This window comes from Vanellus vanellus, assembly GCF_965231255.1.
Source record: "Vanellus vanellus genome assembly, chromosome: 2".
In the NCBI taxonomy this organism is placed as follows: Eukaryota; Metazoa; Chordata; class Aves; order Charadriiformes; family Charadriidae; genus Vanellus; species Vanellus vanellus.
Genome location: NC_138906.1, coordinates 2,447,435 through 2,465,731, shown reverse-complemented (window position 1 = coordinate 2,465,731; position 18,297 = coordinate 2,447,435). Strand labels below are relative to the sequence as shown.

Below are 18,297 nucleotides of genomic sequence, written 5' to 3'. Positions count from 1 at the left end.
ATACAGAAGCAACACAAACAATGATTTGAGAAGTCAGTGTTAGCGTTAAGAATGGCATCTTTAAGGAAGATGCCGGTATTTGGGTATTCAAAATATTATAGAAAATTATAAAAAAAATTTCCTGGAAATTTCCTTGTCACGGTCTGTCTGAGGAGAGAGGGGTGGAGACTATACAGGGTACAAAGTCACCGAACCCTCCCAGACCCAAACACACATAAACGTTAAAGAAAAATTTAGACACTCTCTCATAGCATTTTTGTTATTTGCAGAGAGATTGCATCTATAAATCTATTGTCTCTGCTAACAAACAACTGTCCTAGATGCCCCAGCTATGCTAAAGAGGCTCTGGTGTGAATGCTGCCATTCTCAGATGAAAAGAGGCATCAAGGTTCAATCTGAAACTGTTGTTCACAGGAGCATGAACTGCTCCAGGCAGGAAAAAAAAAAAAAAAAAAAAAAAAAAAAAAAAAGAGGTTCCCGTTTGGAACTAGGAAGGATGAGGTCTAAGACCACAAGTGGGGTCCTTTGGCCACCCCAGGAGCAGCCCTCACACAAGCGAGCCTCACAATCAGAGCAACATCATAATTTGTTAATTATAAGTGCAGTAGCTGATAAATCTTGTATTCGGTCATTACAATCAATTTTTTTTTTTTTTTTCTAAATACATAATCCTGTTATATGGGCCCTGGACCTGTGAAGCCAGAGGTCAATTATCGCTACTGTATTATCAGTGTTGCATCTGGACTCTGCCAGGGTTTCCCCACCACTGCAGAGGATTTTGATGGCCTCACTAGATAAGTTTTGCCCACATGGAGGTCCACTGTCAGATTGTCCATCTCCTCCTTGCTACTTGGGAGGAGGGGAAGAGAGAGAGTGCACAGAGGGGAAGAGAGAGAGTGCACATGCGCATTTATTTAAAGCTCAGTCCTCCTGAACCATCTCTGGCCTTTAGATATGTGTAATCAATCAAATGCAATTAGGAATAAACATTGTTAGTTTTTCAAAGCCCAGCCATGCTGCAGGGGAAGCAGCAACAGCAGTCAAGCCTAACTAGAAGGGGCATTTAGAAAAAAAAAAAAAAAGAAAAAAAACAAAACACAAAGAAAAACCCAACTCAAAAGACCTTGAAAAGCAGTGCCTTTTACAGTTTTTCTTCTCTGCTGCTCAGTGGAGCAGATAAAACTCCTGTCTCTCCAGCGCCTATCTCCTTGTCCACTGGGGACGATATCTCTGCTTCCCCCACCAGCACCACTGACAGTTTCTGCCTGCCTGAAATGAATCAGAAACAAAGCAATCATGATTTTTTATTTTTTTTTTTAAGTTAGAAGAAAAGGTGTCAAACTGTTCTGACCTAAAAATACAACATTCCTGGAAATGATTTAATGTTACGGGGTTTAGTAAATGTTTTCCTGCCCTACGTGTCCAATGCCAGTTCAGATCCAGCTCCTTACAGAGGAATTTTTCCTCTTCCCAGCCCTCGCTGGGCACTTGGAGAAGCTTCAAAGGTGATGGCGGCACACAGTGAGGCTCTGGGACACGCTGGGATGTGGGAGCCGTGCCTGGGCTCCACCACACCTGGGGACATGCCATCCAGCAGGGCTTGGGGGACAAGTCTTTGGCATAGTCCAGTCTTCACTGGAAGCAGATGTTGTGCCTCCACAGCTAGGAGAACCTGCCGTGGTGGGTAATAAAGCACCAGAGAGGCCAGGGTATCATGAACACAGTCCAACCTTGGTTCCTACTTTAGATCCTCCCCCCAACAAACCAGCCCTGCAGGGTCCAAGGCATCAGGAACCCAAAGCATGGCCCATTACTGCCCCACCAGCCCCTGTTCCATCTCTGTCCAGGGAATCACTTGATCCATAGGACAGCCCCAAAATCCCCTGCCTCTCCTTCCCTGCTCCGACTCCCAGAGATCAAGCAAAGAATTGGATGGCAAGGGCAGATTTACCTGCTCTAAATTGGGCATCCAGAACCTGGAAACCCAGATCTGAGCTGGTCACTGTAGGCTCTGCTAGTAATCACTGAAGAGAAATAATCATTTATTCATCAGATCTAGATAAGTTCCCTCAATGGGAAGAATTAGCCCTGTGTAAGTACCACCTTCTCTCAGACATAGACAACCCTGGAATAGCTACCTTAATCTTAATTACTTGTAGCCCACATTTTTAAGCACCTCAGTACAGGCAAATGCATTTTCTTTAGACAGAGAGATTTAGGCCAATGGTTGAGACACAAAAATAGGTGTCTGTAGTATTGGCGTTAACAAGCGCTCTGGGTGCCTCAGCTCCCATGGGAGATGTAGTCAATGCAGTCAGAGGCTAAGGAGCTATTCTGCTGTCCTGCAAGAGACACCCCAATCAACAGTCCATCTTTGCTCTCAATAATCATTATTGGTATTGGCCAGGAGTTGGTTTCACTTTCCCAAACGTCACAGTTTAATTTTATTTTAGGCACTGTGCTGTACTCTGCCAGTTTTCCAGCTGCTGCTACAGAGAGTGCAGGTCTTCCATAAACGTTACATGGACTATTTAGCAAGACCTATGTCATTGTCTCCTTTACATTTAAGTTTAGGCTACTAAACTAAGCCTTAAGTTTCTCTTTAAATAACATGATTGTACACTCTTTCAACCCAGAGCCTCCTTGTTATTCCTTTCAGCTCAATTCTGTTTCCTCCTGGAGGCCCAACTTTTTCACACTCCTGTAGGCACTGTCCAGACAACTAAGTGATAGCAGCATTGTCGCAAGACTAACCTCAGGTGTCTTTGCATCATTTTTTTGGTCATATTCTCATCTGCTTGCCTTCAGGAGTCTTCCCCTGTTAAATTACCACCTGAGTGTTGCTAATGCTGCTCCTCACCTGCATTTTCTGTGTTCCTGACAGATTCCTCCATCTGAAGATGACTCCTCTGAAGCACGATATCTTTTGCAGAAGTCTTCCTTACTGCCTTCAATCTTCTGGAGTCTTATGTTTAGTGCAACTGCTTTGCATAGATAAAGCAATGCTGTTAGTCTTTATACCAAATCTAACCTCCCTCATCCATCTGTCCACTTTCCACTTCTGGACCATGCTGGTGGCCAAGGGCAAAAGTTCACTCTTGGTGGAACTAGATGGTTTTTTTTGGTTTTCCCCCTCAGGGCTACATAAGAATCACTTTGTCCCAGTTTCATGTCCGCTGCCGTTTCATCTCCTTACATCTTTTTCTTTTGTCCCCAATCCAATCATTCTGTTATCTTGACATTTATTGCCAAGCACAAACCGGTAACTCCAAATCTTGACATTTATTCCCATGCACAAATCAACAGCTCCAAATCTTGACATTTATTGTCAAGCACAAATCAGCAGTTCTAATTTCTTGAAGCTACTAAGAATTACTTTCATTAAGATTTCTGCCCTTTCCCCCCACTACTGTACGTGTCATCTCCAAAAGCTAAGAGAACCAGATGTGGGCCAGTGTTTCATCTTTCATCCCATTTAGGAGTTTGGGCACGTTGTCTGGTCAGCATGCGTAGTAATGCAAACTTAGACATCTGCTACCGAGTCCCAGTGCGCACACACAGGCAGTTGCCATAGATCAGCTTATATGTGATAATTTGCTAAGCTGTGGTAGCTTGACCGGTACGCTACAGTAATTTCACCACATACTTCAGCTCCGGCATTCACCACTCACTCTAAGAATAAGAAGGAAAGTTACAGCGATTAAACTGAAGTACCTACATGAATGGTTGCTGTTCTGCAGCAGTCTTCATGCTTTTTCCCTTTACACACTTGTCTTCAATATGCAATATATTTTGCTACGTTACATACTGGTTCACATGAAGATTTTTTGTGAAACCAAGAGAAACGGCAGAGATCTTTAACCTTGTTGTTTCTTCCCTCCAATGCAAGTTCAGCCTTGTTTAATGTTATGCTGTTCCTCATCCACAACTTCCTTCAGAACTATTCATAAACTGGTAGCAAGTGCTCCTGTCACTAGCTGACCCACTGCTGATGGTAAGCACGTGCTTCTACAGTGATCCAGAATCTCAGGCTGTCCTGTTGAGGCACACAATTTCTGTAGCACCCAATACGTCAGCACATCCCTTACCTTTCTGTCTCTTTACATAGAATGGTTTGGGTTGGAAGGGACCATAAAGATCATCCAGTTCCAACCCCCCTGCCCTGGGCGGGGACACCTCCCCCCAGCCCAGGTTGCTCCAAGCCCCGTCCAACCTGGCCTTGAACACCTCCAGGGATGGGGCAGCCACAGTTTCTCAGGGCAGCCTGTTCCTGTTTTACCCTCACAGGAAAATATTTCTTCCTAATATCTAATTTAAATCTCCCCTCTTCCAGTTTGAAGCCATTCCCCCTCATCCTATCGCTACATGCCCTTGTAAAAAGTCCTTCCCCAGCTCTCCTGTAGGCCACCGTTAGCTACTGGAAGGCTGCTATAAGGTGTCCCCGGAGCCTTCTCTTCTCCAGGCTGAAGAGCCCCAACTCTCTCAGCCTGTCCTCATAGCAGAGGGGCTCCAGCCCTCCCAGCATCTTCATGGCCTCCTCTGGCCCCACTCCAACAGGTCCATATCTTTCCAATGTTGGGGGGCGCAGAGCTAGACACAGTACTCAGGTGGGGTGTCCCCAGAGCAGAGTAGAGGGGCAGAATCCCCTCCCTTGACCTGATGGACACAGTTTTTCTGATGCAGCCCAGGATACAGGTGGCTTTCTGGGCTGCAATCACAGATTTCCAGCTCATGTTGAACTTTTCATCAATCAGCACCCCCAGGTCCTTCTCCTCAGGGCTGCTCTCGATCCATTCTCTGCCGAACCTGTGTTTGTGCTTGGGATTGCCGTGACCCAGTTGTAGGACCTTGCACTTGTCCTTGTTGAACTGCATGAGGTTGGCGTGGGCCCACATCTTCCCCATCTTGAAGAGTTTGTTTATCATTTCTTCATGACTTAGACTGCAGAACATTTAAACATCAAAATAATGCTTACTACGCATTCCATCTCTGTGTAGGTTTTGACATAAATCATGCAACAGTTAGAAGAGGATCCTGCGATCCATTCCACAGCTATTGATCCATTCTCTGATCTTGAGAATATTTTTTAATTGCTTATCTCAGCTACTCCATTCTTTACTGGGAATATTACTTCTGTTAAATAAGAATGATGCATCAAGTGCTTTGAGATCCCCAGAGCAAAGAGACTAACACTGGAAGGTTCAGCAGGCAAAAGCAGCAAGGACCTCTGTGTGTGCTGTAGAAAACAAGTACCACCACTTCCAAGCCATGGGGCTGAAGGTGGGCTCTTTTCCCCTCACCTTCAGATCTGCAATTGGCACTTTTTTTTTTTTACTTTAAGTTATTCTGGATTCTTTGAGGACACAATATTTGAGATTATTGCTGATAAGTTATTAATAGTAAAGTAAAACAACCTGCTGAAGATCATCAGGTTCTGGTGGATGACGTACCCCATGGCTGGTCCTGAGACAGGGAAACAGGTTACATGACCCACAAGGCGTTGCTCTCCACAGATGTAGACAGGGAATATACACACGAGGATGCACATCTTCAGATCAGACCCTCATGAGAAAACACACTTCTTGGAAGTAGAGTAATGCTGCAGCCTCTCTCTCGTCTTGAGACTCTTTTTAGCAGACCCCCCACTCACACCAAGTGTTCCACCATAGCCAATAAAGCATGGAGTGTTGTGTTGCTGTGTGCAACACAGGCCTGCAAGCACCACAGGGAGACAGACGGAAGGAAGGACCATTGGCAATGTGCAGGGCTTGGCTGAGCAGGCAGTACGTGCATGATAACCTCCAGAGCTGCAGCTTCTCTCCCTCCACTGTCGTTAGCTCCTTTGGGGACTTGCTCCTAAGACAGTCAAGAGCAATAGCTACAGTCAACCTTAAACCTCCATCTGCAGAGCTAACCCTTCACCTCTGCTCCCGTCTGGTATAACCTTGGCAGGACTAACACCGACCATGTCTCTGCCTCTTTCCCTTCCTGACGCTCACTTAAGACTTACCCAGATATGCAGAGTTCCAGCAGAAGCCCCACAATTTCATTTTCTCACCAGCTTTCCTCTTTATATCTAGCTTTCTTTCCCAGTTGCCCATCAAAGACAAGTCTGGAAGAAAAGATCCATCCTTTGGAGAGCTGAGCTTCACAAAATGGCAAAATCATGCCAACTACAGCAGAGGAAGTGTCTCCTATGGATCAGATTGAGGCAACCTTAGAGATTAACTCCAGGGTCCGTAGTGAGTAAGGAAAGCTGAATCCAAGGCAGTAAGTAAACTTAGATCTCTGAGGTAAGCACTTCTAATTAGACAAAGTTTTCTGAAGCTAAAACAGTGCCCCGATCCCTCCTTAGGGCTTCTGTCTACCGCAGCTTCTTCCATTTCTTTTCTTTGTGGCTGGATGCTTTGTAAGGAGTAGAAAAGGGAGATCTTTCAGTGTCAAGTGTCACAGATTCCTACTGTTTTGATCGTCCCAGATGCCTCCACAAGACCACACCACTCTGGCTAGACTTTCTTTCTCCCTTAGTTCACCCATAGCAGTTCTGGAGTTTGAGCACGGGATGCCCCATGGCCAGTCCCTGCGCTATGGGAGAAGGTTGGCCACCACAAATTGCAACGAGGTGTGGCTGGGTGATGCTGAGATGCCAGGACAGCTTGGAAGAGACCGGCTCAGACAACAGTTCCATTCACCACAGGTGGATTCTGAATAGGGTGCTCATGGGAGACAAAGCACTCCAGACACAGTGGGAAGCATCCTTCATTAGAAGGAGACTAAAATATGGTTTATATTGCTGAAATAAACAAGTAATTGGACACCACAGAGTGAATTGGAGCTGGAGCTGCTCTCCATTACAGCTGTGTTTTAACAGCACTTTCATGGGCTGAGAAGGGAAGGGCATTGCAGGGAATCAGATGTGCCCGTTGAGGGTTTTTTTATTTATTTATTTAGAAATGAAGTGTTTTCAACTTCCATCAAAAGGCTATTGCCAATTCAGATCAGGTCCTACCACCCAGATATAAGGCAATGAAGATGTTTTGCAAACGGCCCTTCTGAAAGGTCACTTGCAGGTTTTAACTCTGTGATTTGCTGCACCACAACACATCATAACGTGAAGTTCATTAGCAGCGAGGGGTTGTTAACCTCTGATTTGCTAAGCCATAAGCCAAGAGAATAAATGCTGCTTGTTGGTCTGTGTGACCCTACCATATCATCACTGCACTGGGACCACAGGAGTTGGTCTAGACAGCCCATTCCACCAGCAACGTTTGTCCTCTTAACACACCTGTGAAACACATTCAACCCCGTTTCAGAGATGGGGAACTGAGGCACTCAAGTGCTAAGGACTGAGTCTGCAATGAGAATTAGAGTCCTCATTTGTCCAACATCTATCTACTACGGAGGCCATAAGGTCCTTGTCCCATTTACATCTAAATGGTCTCCCCAGAGAAGCTTCTTCTACCAAAGGCAGGTATCTATAAGGCTGTTTGACCCAAACGCTCTCACAGATGTTGAGGATCTACTCTTGAGGATCTACTCAATAGCCTGTGTAGATGAGGAGAGTTGTCACCTCAGCTCAAGTACTCGCCAAGTCACCACTAAACTGCATAAAGAAAGCTCACATCATCTTCACAAGATAAGGCTCTCACAATTATTATTCATTTTTTTACTGCTTTTCTAATTCCCCCTTTACACTTCAATTTTAGAGCCTTTTCAGGAGCTGGAAAAAGGGTGCTGTTCATGTTGATTCAGACACACTCCCCTCTTTACCCAAATCCCCTCGCTTTTTGTAGGCATGCACTAAACAGCACATTATCACATTTTTTTTCCAACCTTTGATAGAGTACAAACCACAGAATTTAATTCAAAGACCTCCTTGTTAGCCCAAATAACCGATTAAGATGTGCTTTCCTGAATGACAACCAGGCTTAACGCAACACCTACAAGAGAATTTAAAAGCGGGTTTCTTTAGTCAAATTTGTCATTAGTGACTCAAAATATAGAAGCAAGACTGCTTAGAAAAGGCACTATTTATGAATCAAGAAAATTACCAGTTCCTTTTTCCCCATTTCATTGTAATTCATTACCAATTCATTTCAATTCAACACTTTTATTTTATTTTAATCAAATTTTAATTTAATTACCACTAAAAAATTGGCTTCCCAAAACAAATATGAATTGCAAGAAAAAGTATACTTACAGCTAGGGAAAGTCAACTTAATTGTAAAAATAAAGATATTTTTAAGGAATGGAGGAATTTGGTATTAAGTCGGAGACATGAATTATTTTCCAGATCACAAGACTACAGAACTGGAGCCTCTAGCCCCGAGTGACCCGTTTTGAACCATTTCTCCTTGTATTTCATGAAATCTGCCATCTGTGCTTTGTGACACTAACTTTGCAGGGTTAAAGCAACAGGACTGAATCCCCAGTACTTAAACGCAACTCGAATAGGCAACTCAAATTCAGCTTTGCTGCTTGGACAACTAGAGAATATGCTGTGTGGCAATTACTGCCTGCACACTGTGCTACCCTTCAAGGGTCCATCAATTCCTCATTCCCCAGTGATAACGGGGTTTAAATCAAGTGTTCTGTTGGAACTTATGAGTCCCCGTATCAAATCCACATGGCATTTCCCTTCACAATCTCTCAAGGCAAAGGTTGGGAAGCAGCAGTGTTCCTCTGTTACCAGAGGGGAAACTGAGGCACCGGGTTCTCATACAACACGAGACAGACAGCGGGAGGAGTAGAGACGAAATTTTCCGATTTTGTTTTATACCTACGGATGATGAAGTCACTGCTGTGAAATTGCTATGAAGTCTGGTGCCATTTGGGATGTCCCACAGTATCTGACATGAGTACGGCAGCTGGCGCACGTGACAGAGTGCAAAGGCAGTGCCCCGCTGAGTAGGTAGATGGAGGATACTCCGCAGCACCTCAGATGAGACTAGATGGTTGTATTTGAGAGGTTGAATCATACCCCCCCCCCCCATCTTTAAAGCCAAGGAGCTATGAAACACCACCACAGGACTACAGGTTACTCAAGTTTAGGAGTCCTCCGCCCCTCCAGAAGCGCATTCCCTGTACAGAAAGGGGGGAGGTGAAAGCAACATCAAAGCGCGGATGTTCAGAGCAGATGGACACGAGCCTACAGAGAGGTACATGCCTGGAGGAGCTCCACAGCAGGACAACTGGAGACAAGATTCACATCTTTTCTTGTAGCAGACCCAGAGCCAGCCCTGCCTGCAGGGCTGGTGAGCCAGGCTTGGTCAGGGACAAATGGCCCAATGAGCAAATCCTTTGTCCTTATAGCAGCTACAGTGGGGCCAAGGTAGAGCAGAAAAGTCACCCGGTCCCTTCCTGCACTGCTCCTTCAGGCAGTGGGGTAGCTGTAAGCTGTGGCAGTTACCACACAGTTAAAGAAGATGGACTGAGGAGGAACCAAGTGTGCACCATGTCCCAGCCCTCCGCTCAGGCTCTGTGAAGTCTGAGCCGTGAAAAAGGGACCGGTGTGGGGTCAGGAGGGGAATGCGCACCAAGAAGGGGTTCTTTCAACACCAAAACCCCAGCCTAAGCCAGGGAAGCAGCTCCCCCGTTCCACTGGGAGGTCTCACAACAGAGCATGATGAAAAAATAGAAAGAAACAACCAAACTCAGTCAGCATCGTAGAATCGCTGAGGTTGGAAGGGACCTTTAAGATCAAGTCCAACCATTAACCTACCCTGACAAAACCACTTCTAAACCATGTCCCCAAGTACACCTGCCCTTTTTGTAAACACCTCCAGGGATCCACTGCTGTCTCACGTGCGATAACTTCTGTCCTATTTCATCTAGCATTTCTTCTGCAGTGTTTATCAAGATTTCAGGAGAAATACAATTACTCGTCTGGAGGTTGGGCTGTTGGAGCCAGTTGTGAGATAGTGCAACAAGGGCTGACCCCCATCCAGTGGGAGCTGCTTTAAGCCAAGGCTCTAGGGTTTGCCCTCTGCCTGAACTACAGCCTGGCCACGGGCTCTGGTGACCCTTGAACCTGCTCCATCACTATGGACATGTCTGGTGACCTAAGCTCTCTGTTCACCCTGGGCTTGTCCTGCTCCCCTTGTTTGGGCATGGTGGGATGGGATCTGGCTGGTGAGACTGCTGCCCTGCTGTTTGTGTTGTCCCCCTCAGCTGTCCATCTTTGGGGAGCAGCTGACTCTCATTGCACCCTACGTTTAGCTCTTTCCTTCCTTCCCTTCTTATCTAGCCCTAGCAGACCAGCTACCACTGCAATGCAACCTGTGGAGGAGCCTTTTCAAAAAAGAAAAAAAAAAAAAAAAAAAAAGCCACGTTGTACTTTGCAGCCAAGTCTTAAAAAAATATCATTTAAAGATACAAAAGCAAAATTTAGGAGGTTTCCTCCTGATCCCAGGGGATGGACTCTTTGGAAAAAGCTGGGACTTTAGGAAAGAGCAGCAAAAAGATTTGCTTTGTAGTCATGAAAACTGGCAACATTTCAGGTAAATTTCAAAACGGTAAAAGCTTTAGATGCAGGATCTTTATTGAAGTCCCTGTTCTGTTCCTCAAAGATTTTCAAATTGTGGGGCCAGTAAACTGGGGTCTACCATCTCCTGTGCTATTGACATTCTTCTGACTGTTTTAGGGACACTTGCACATCTTAAACCACATTTCTCTTTTTTTTTTTTTTCCTCCCTCTTTCCCAGGCCACTACGGAACCCCCAAAAAAGAAACCGGACCCTGTCACTTCGGAGACGGTGGTGATCTGGGGGCTGCGCCTCTGGCAGGTGATTGGTATCTTTGCCATCTTTGTCCTGGCAGTCAGTAAGTTGTAATTCTCTGCCTTGCACCAACCACAGCACCACCCCAAGCAGGACTTGTTCCTGGAGGACTACAGACCAGATGGCCATGGAGGTCACAGGCTGAGGCTCTTTGGTCTCTGGCATCACAGGGCTACACACTGAGGGGCTTTTGCAGCAGGGAGAGGCAGGTGGAGTCTTTGAAGGAACCACAAGTAGGCCACCATGGCTTCATCTTGCAACCTTCTGGTCAACAAGTCCTAGCTGGTGGCATCCCAGAGGAGAAGAGAGATTATAGGGCTGTGCCACAGCTGGGACTGTTTTCAGCTGCAGTACCACATTCAGGCCCAAATACATGTTATCGCCATCGTCCCGTCCTGTCACACAACCATGCAAACCATACGTGACCTCTTGGGGTGCTATCCCACATGCTGAGATAAGAAACCTCAAGAGGTCTGCAGTCACAGCCACATGCGGCATTGAGGTCCCTAACTCCTATTCCAGGTGCCAAGACTTTCAATGTGATTCTAGTGGGGTTTTCAGGACTTAAACTCCATTTTTGGGGGGGGACCTGGGCACTAGAAAGCCACTGGCTCAGACCTGGTGAGTGCAGTGGGATGGGGTCAGACACCGTTCCAGCACACTTTGAGGATCTGTCTGGGTGTGGCCGAGTGTCCTCACCCAGCTTCATCCCTTTGCAGGTTACTCTCTGGGAAGAGTGTGAGCCAGCTTCACTGTGCATTGCAAACTATCATGAGCTTCCTTATGAGAGTATCACTTAGGACACCATCATAACCCCATCAAAATTCAAGGAAGGATCTTCTGCTCTCTCCTTGAGTCAACTATAACTTCATACAAAAAAAAAAAAAATAGATCAGTTTGATATGAGTCCAACATGATAAATCCATTTCTTTTCCATCTTCTTATAATTCTCCAGACTTTTGCAAAGCATATAAGGAGTTCATTTCTTCTGGCAAACACAGTTACACTGACTCATGTACAATTCCCTTGAATTTCCTCTTTTTTTGTGTTAGGGACAAGCGAGCAGAGAAACAGAACCTATCCCCAGTCCCTGAAGGTAAATCCCATCAACTCAAACTCCTACCCACTCCAGGAAGGACATCATCCAGCCCTATGGACTTAGATACATTTAAATCTTCTAGGCATTTTTTAATATTCTCTTCTCATTCCGGCTTGGGGCCCTAATTGCTTGTTAAAATTAATTTCATAAGTGGAGCAATGAAGCATTTTAAAGCGACTGAAGGAAGGTCTGGAGTGCCTTAGCTTTCCGCATCACTTCTGCTCTCATTCCTCATAAGTGATGAGCACTCTCCAAAACGGAGGGGCCACGTACAATCTCCTGGTGGGGAAGAGCCACAGGCAATGCCAACCCTGACCCACAACCAGCCTGTTTAGGAGAACATGGGTTTGCTGGGTCAGCTCTAAAAACATAGCATATCGGACAAATGATTTCTAGTGCTCCCTGTTACTTTTTAATTTTCTGCTAGAATCTGCCTCTTGATGTAGCCCTAATCTAATCAAAGAGCACAGCAGTCTGTGTGGTGGGGTCTCCGCTAGCATTGGGGGAACCAAGTCACTTCTTGTTGCCACAGCCACCTCTTTGGCTGCTGTAAGTAGCCCGTCCTTCCCCAGAGCCTTCCTGTTATGTTCCCGTGCTCTGTTTATACCAGACATTCACATTTTCAAAGCAAGTACAAGCATTTTCCTCTGTTTTCTTTTCCCCTCGTGGCCCTTTCTGGGCGAACGCCACACCCTACACCCAAACTCTGAGAGATAACTACTCCTCCAACTTGCCTGATCTCAATCAGTGCCGCTTACGCTAATTCCTCACATGCCACAACACCCTTTGCAAACAGTCACAAGAAACTCCACAGAGCAAAATAAACATGGCCAAGTATTTAACTCTGGTGACTCCATAGATCGTGTGAAACAGGCATCAAAGTTAACAGCAGGAGCATTAGAGTGCAAGCAGACTGGTGAAAGGGTTTAATTAGCTATTTTTCTCTCTCGGTTCAGGAGCATCAAATTGTAAAGAAATTTTTGCCCAGTATGTCTGGCTGTTGTTTTGTTCATTAGAAATTGGCTCTGGCAACACCAGCTTATTTAGGGTTAGAAGCATAGAAAGCCTCCCGTGCTGGCAAACCAATACATCAGACAGCGAACTGCTTGTAGAAAAGAAACTGAGGTTTTTATGATACCTAAAAAAGTATCAGTAACAAGAAACAAACGCCCGTGAAAGTTTACTCATCTAATGACAGGCCAGAAGTGAGATGTATTCTAGAAAACAACATGCAAAGAAAGTCACTGCCTAGATATTGAAAGTGCTGAAAGCAGCGAATGATGAGAAGTGAAAATATATTTAATGATTTGTGTTTAGACAAACTAAGAGGTTATGTACAATCCAATAAAGTAACATCTGCTTTAAGGTTTGAGTTCCCACCAGCACACACAGGTAGTTCGACGAAATCAGACTATTATGTCAGCCTGATACAGATATTTATGACCGGGGGGGTAACAAAGTATTTGCTAGGAGATCACAGGGGTTTGGCTTGGTGAGTCTCAGAGTGATAAATAGCTTCAGCACATCACAACACAGAATGAAGTCAGTTTAGGGCTCTGCTGCTCTATTAGAACCTTTTCATTTGAATCATAGAATCATCTAGGTTGGAAGAGACCTTTAAGATCATTGAGTCCAAACATCAGCCTAATACAGCCAAAACGACCACTAAACCGTGTCCCTCAGCACCTACATGTCTTTTAAATACCCCCGGGGATAGAAATTCCACCACTGCCCTGGGCAGCCTGTTCCAATGCTTGACGACCCTTTCGGTGAAGAAGTTTTCTCTAATATCCATCCTAAACCTCCCCTGGCCCAACCTGAGGCCATTTCCTCTTGTCCTATTGCTTGTTACTTGGGAGAAGAGACCAACCCCCACCTTGCTACACCCTCCTTTCAGGTAGACACTTTTTTGAGACCAACTCGGTCAGTTTTTTTTATGAAAAGAACAAGTATTTCATGAAGACAGCAACTATTAACCATGTCTGTGATGCAAGAGGATAGGTTCAACCTTAATGACATTAGAATAACAGAATCATGCAGTCAATTCTCACCCATTTCTTGTATCTTGCTCCAGCAACATCTTCCTCCTCCTTTGCTTTGCGATCCCCAAAGCATTGATGGTTCCCCAGCTTTACCAGCCTTGTTCGAACTCTCAGGAACAGACACAGGTTTTTCTGTGAGCAAGCTCTCGGGGGCTGCCTTGGTACCAGTCCAGAAAACTAGGCAATGTTCTACTTTTCTAATGAGACAAAAGCTGGAGAAAAGCTTTGGTACGGCTTCGTTTTCCTGGTTCCAGGAGCACCTTCCCAGCCAGAGCAAGAGGGTAACACACCCCTCTAACAACCATACCCCTCCACACCAGGAGAGGGAAGAGCATCCTTTCCAGAGCTTCTCAAGGCCTGCACAAGATCCCATTGGCTTACCATCTCACCTTGTTATCAAGGCTTCAAGGGTGTGCCCACTTTGTCATGTGAATTCAGGTGAGGAGTAAATGAGGAGAGGAATTGAGATGCTTTTGAAGTTAATGCCCCTGGCTACTTCCCTGTGGGTGACCGTGGAGCACTTGAACTGGATTCCTTTCAGTTGAAATGGAAATAGAAGATAGTTGCTCCAGTAAAGGTATGGTCCCAGTTATGCATGATAATCGCTGAGAGCAGCCACAGGACCAAACTAGAGTAACCCACCTGAAACACACCTCCACGCTCTTCTACCCCACAAACCTGCTCCTGGTGAGTGACAGGACTTAGGACAAGAGGGAACGGGCACAAACTTGCCCATAGGAAGTTCCATCTAAACATGAGGAGGATCTTCTTTCCTGTGAGGGTGGCGGAGCACTGGCACAGCTGCCCAGAGACGTGGAGGAGTCTCCCACTCTGGAGCCATTCCAAACCCGCCTGGACGTGTCCTGTGCCACTGCTGGAGGTGCCCCTGCTCTGGCGGGGGGTGGGACTGGGGGAGCTCCAGAGGGCCCTTCCAGCCCTCACCAGTCTGTGAGTCTGTGACTCGCAAATACGGATATGGTCTAGGTATGGTTTCCAACTGTTGCTCTTAGCAGCTTCCACAAGATGGCATCATCACATAAGAAAAGGCAGAAAAAATGGCCAAATCCAAAAATCTCTTACATCTTCTACATGTCCTTATTTAATAATAATAGTAATAATAGTAGTAATAATAATAATAGATTAAAAGAACCCCAAACACATAAAGACACCTTATCTATCAACACACACCTCTGAAATGGGAAAAAAAAATCTCTGGGGAGATCTTCTAACTCATAAAAAGTTTTTGGGTAGGTTACAAACCAAGTGGGATGCCTCCTACCTCTACCCAGCAGAGACCCGAAGAGATGAAATGTTTGCACGCCTGTCAGCAGGCTTTGCTGCCTCTCCTGCAGCAAACGATAGCCAACTTTCTCACGTGCCATATGAAAGAATCTCTCTGTCAGACCCATCCACGTCCGTATTTTTCTCGTTTCTGCTCTGTGATAGGATACGCCACAAGGGAAACAAAACTTTGGGAGTAAACCAGCCCACAACAGAAAATATAACTTCGTAGCACACGCAGAGCATCATTCTGGTGATGCTGGAGGCATAACTCTCATGGGTGTGCGTATTATTACACAGTTCTTATTCATCTACTAAAATACCAGGGATGTCAAATCTTTTTTGCTACAACTAGAGAAGGCACACGAGAGCTCGTTTTAAAAGCAAGCACAACCTCTACAGGGAAAAAATCTGTAAAGAAAGGGAGGAAAAAGAAAGTTTCTCAGGTCAACTCACTGTTGCTCCTCTGCCCCCAAGATTTTAGCTCAGTCACTTTGTCCTTGGTTAAAGGAAACCTTCCCTTCGGGATATTTGAATCAGGTAGAGCAAGGCAGGCCGTATCCTGACGGTGTGCTTCGAAATCCTTATCGGGACCGCCACTCTCAGCACCCGGCATAATTCAGCTGCTCTGGATTGCTCCTCTGAGTGCTGGTTGATAAGAAAAGAGACCCCATGTAGGCAGGAGCAGAGAGGAGGGTTGTATCTGTCTCTCTTTCTTGGGCAGACTTTGATGAGGCAACAACAGACAGCTAAGATAAGATAGCTGTCAGGAGGATTTGATTCACTCAGGAGCGCTGATATCTGTTTTCTTGATCTTTTTCTTTTCTTTTTTTTCTTTTTGTCCTGTGAAAGCTGTAAATGGGGAACTGCGCCCAACACTATTGCCCTGATAGGGTGGGACTGAGTCAGAACCTTGGAATCTTGCACAGCCCGTTTCATCCTCAAAGACGGAGGACTTTGCACCAAAAGCATTGTCTTTTCCAAACTGCCGTGCTGTGATAGAGGAGAGGGGTGGCCCTGATCCATCCCTGGGAAAGCCAGCAGGGGCCCAAGGCTTGCCCAGTGTGCTCTCCAGTGATTCACCCTTTCCTTTGGCATCACAACCCTCATCAACATTTTTAAGCAGCGCTGTGGACTGCTTAATTTCCTCTCTGGATGTTACTTTGGTGTCAAGGTCTGCTGGTTTCCTTGTTTACGTACACCCCCAGGTCTGTTGACAGCAACCCACCAAGGGGGGTGTAGGCAGCACCTCTTTGAGTAATGCTCCACTGATTTCTGCTGAGGCAATCCAACATCTCGGTCTGGATACAGGGCAAAATACCTCGAATTCCCTGCTGGTATATGCCTCCAGAGTAAAAGGAAGAAGTAGAGGGAAGAGGGCATGAAGAGGGTGATGGGAGTAAGGACAGTGTTGTGAAAAGGAAGCAATACCTCTTGTGCCCACAGCCCACCACCTTCTGTACCATGCCAGCTTGATATGGAGTGTCAAACAGATGTATTTCAGGCACCACAGGTGGGGAGACACCCCTTTCCTCGTCATCCTGTTTTTAAGTCTGTACTCCGTTGAATGAAGAAGGTGGGATGGAACTGTAGCAGGAGGTTCTCACGTGGGGTGGGGTTGCAGCAGAGCTGTTACTGCATCCCACTGCTGTGTTCCATGCCTGAGCTCGTGCCTTGTGCTCGACTCAAACTGAAGACCAAGTCAGCTTTGGATGGTACCCAGTTATCACGCCAGGAACTCAAACCAAAAACCAAGTCAGCTTTGGATGGTACCCAGTTATCACGCCAGGGAACTGCCTAAGCTGGTGGTGGACTTTAGACCACCTTGTGTCCTGGAGTGGCAGACCTTTAATTCATTGATATTATTCAGCGCTGGTATTTTAGCAGCACCAGAAAGGCTCTGGGGCCACAGAAATAGGTTTACTTACTGCACGTCTTTACATGTAGTCTGCACCCGGTCTAGTACTACGGGGAAGTAAGGTTTACCTGAATAAGTGACAAAGTAGTGGGCTAAAGCAGGAGCTGATTGCAAAAGTAGGAGGCTCAGTTCTGATCTCTTTTTCCCTGATGTTCTGGTTTCATCTGGGATAGAGTTAATTTCCTCTCTAGTAGCTGCTGTGTTTTGGATTTAGTATGAGAATACTGTTGATAATACATATTGTTTTAGTTGTTGCTAAGTGATGTTTGCATTAGTCAAGGACTTTTTCAGCTCCCCATAGAAGCTGAGAGGGAGCTTAGACAGGACAAGCTGGCCAAAGGGATATTCCATACCGTAGATGTCATGCTTAGCATATAAATGGGGGTTGGCTGGGGGGGCAGGGATCTCAAATCACTGCTCGGGAAGGGCTGGGCAACCGATAATCGGGTGGTGAGAGTAACTTGTGTTGTATCACTTTATTTCGTATATTCTTTTACCATTGTTATTATTCTCCTCTTCTGTTACTTTTCTATTAAACTGTCTTTATCTCAACCTAGAAGTTTTTTTTCCTCCCTCCTTTTGTCCCTCTTCTCCCTACCCATAGAGGGAGAGGCGGATTGAGCGAGTGGCTGTGTGGTCCTAGTTGCTGGCTGGGGTTAAACCACAACACTTATCTTCACCTAGCAGAGATACTTTCCCATTCTCACCCATGCCAGTCAAATAGTAACGTGTAACCCCAGACATGAGCATCAGTAATTTCTCACCTGACGTATAGCCACAGACATGGAAGCTTTACGAAGCAGGTCTGTCACCAGGAGGGATGTTTGGGAGTCACAAATGCAAAGCTTTTTCTTATCTGCCTGCGTAAACTGGGAGTCTTTCCCTTGAACCTGTCAAAGGTTCAGGAGGAATATAAAATAGTGTGAGAGTACGAGGGAGGGAGGCTCACACTGAACAAACATGTTCCCAGGAATCAAGTACTATTTAACGAGCACCAACAAGGCTGCTAAACATTTTGAATGCAATTAACCGAGCGCAGTTTAATTTGAAGTGTTAGGGGTTTTATTTACCAACTTGCTGCGGGTGTTGAAGTATAAATGCCAGGCAAAAGATCTACACTGTTAAACAACCATTACTTTTTGGATGGCAAAACTACCCAGATGTTTCCATTAATGTGCA

The 18,297-nt window shown here is 45.7% G+C and overlaps 1 protein-coding gene across 1 annotated transcript in view; it reads left to right on the top strand.

The window, feature by feature from the left end:
* Window positions 1-18,297, top strand: part of TMIE (transmembrane inner ear) — a gene marked incomplete at its 5' end in the record, with an annotated part of 42,719 nt that overhangs the window by 8,093 nt on the left and 16,329 nt on the right. The window contains one exon of the mRNA XM_082479753.1: window positions 10,704-10,784. Within this exon, the coding sequence (XP_082335879.1) occupies window positions 10,704-10,784 (81 nt within the window). The remainder of the gene's footprint in view (window positions 1-10,703; window positions 10,785-18,297) is intronic.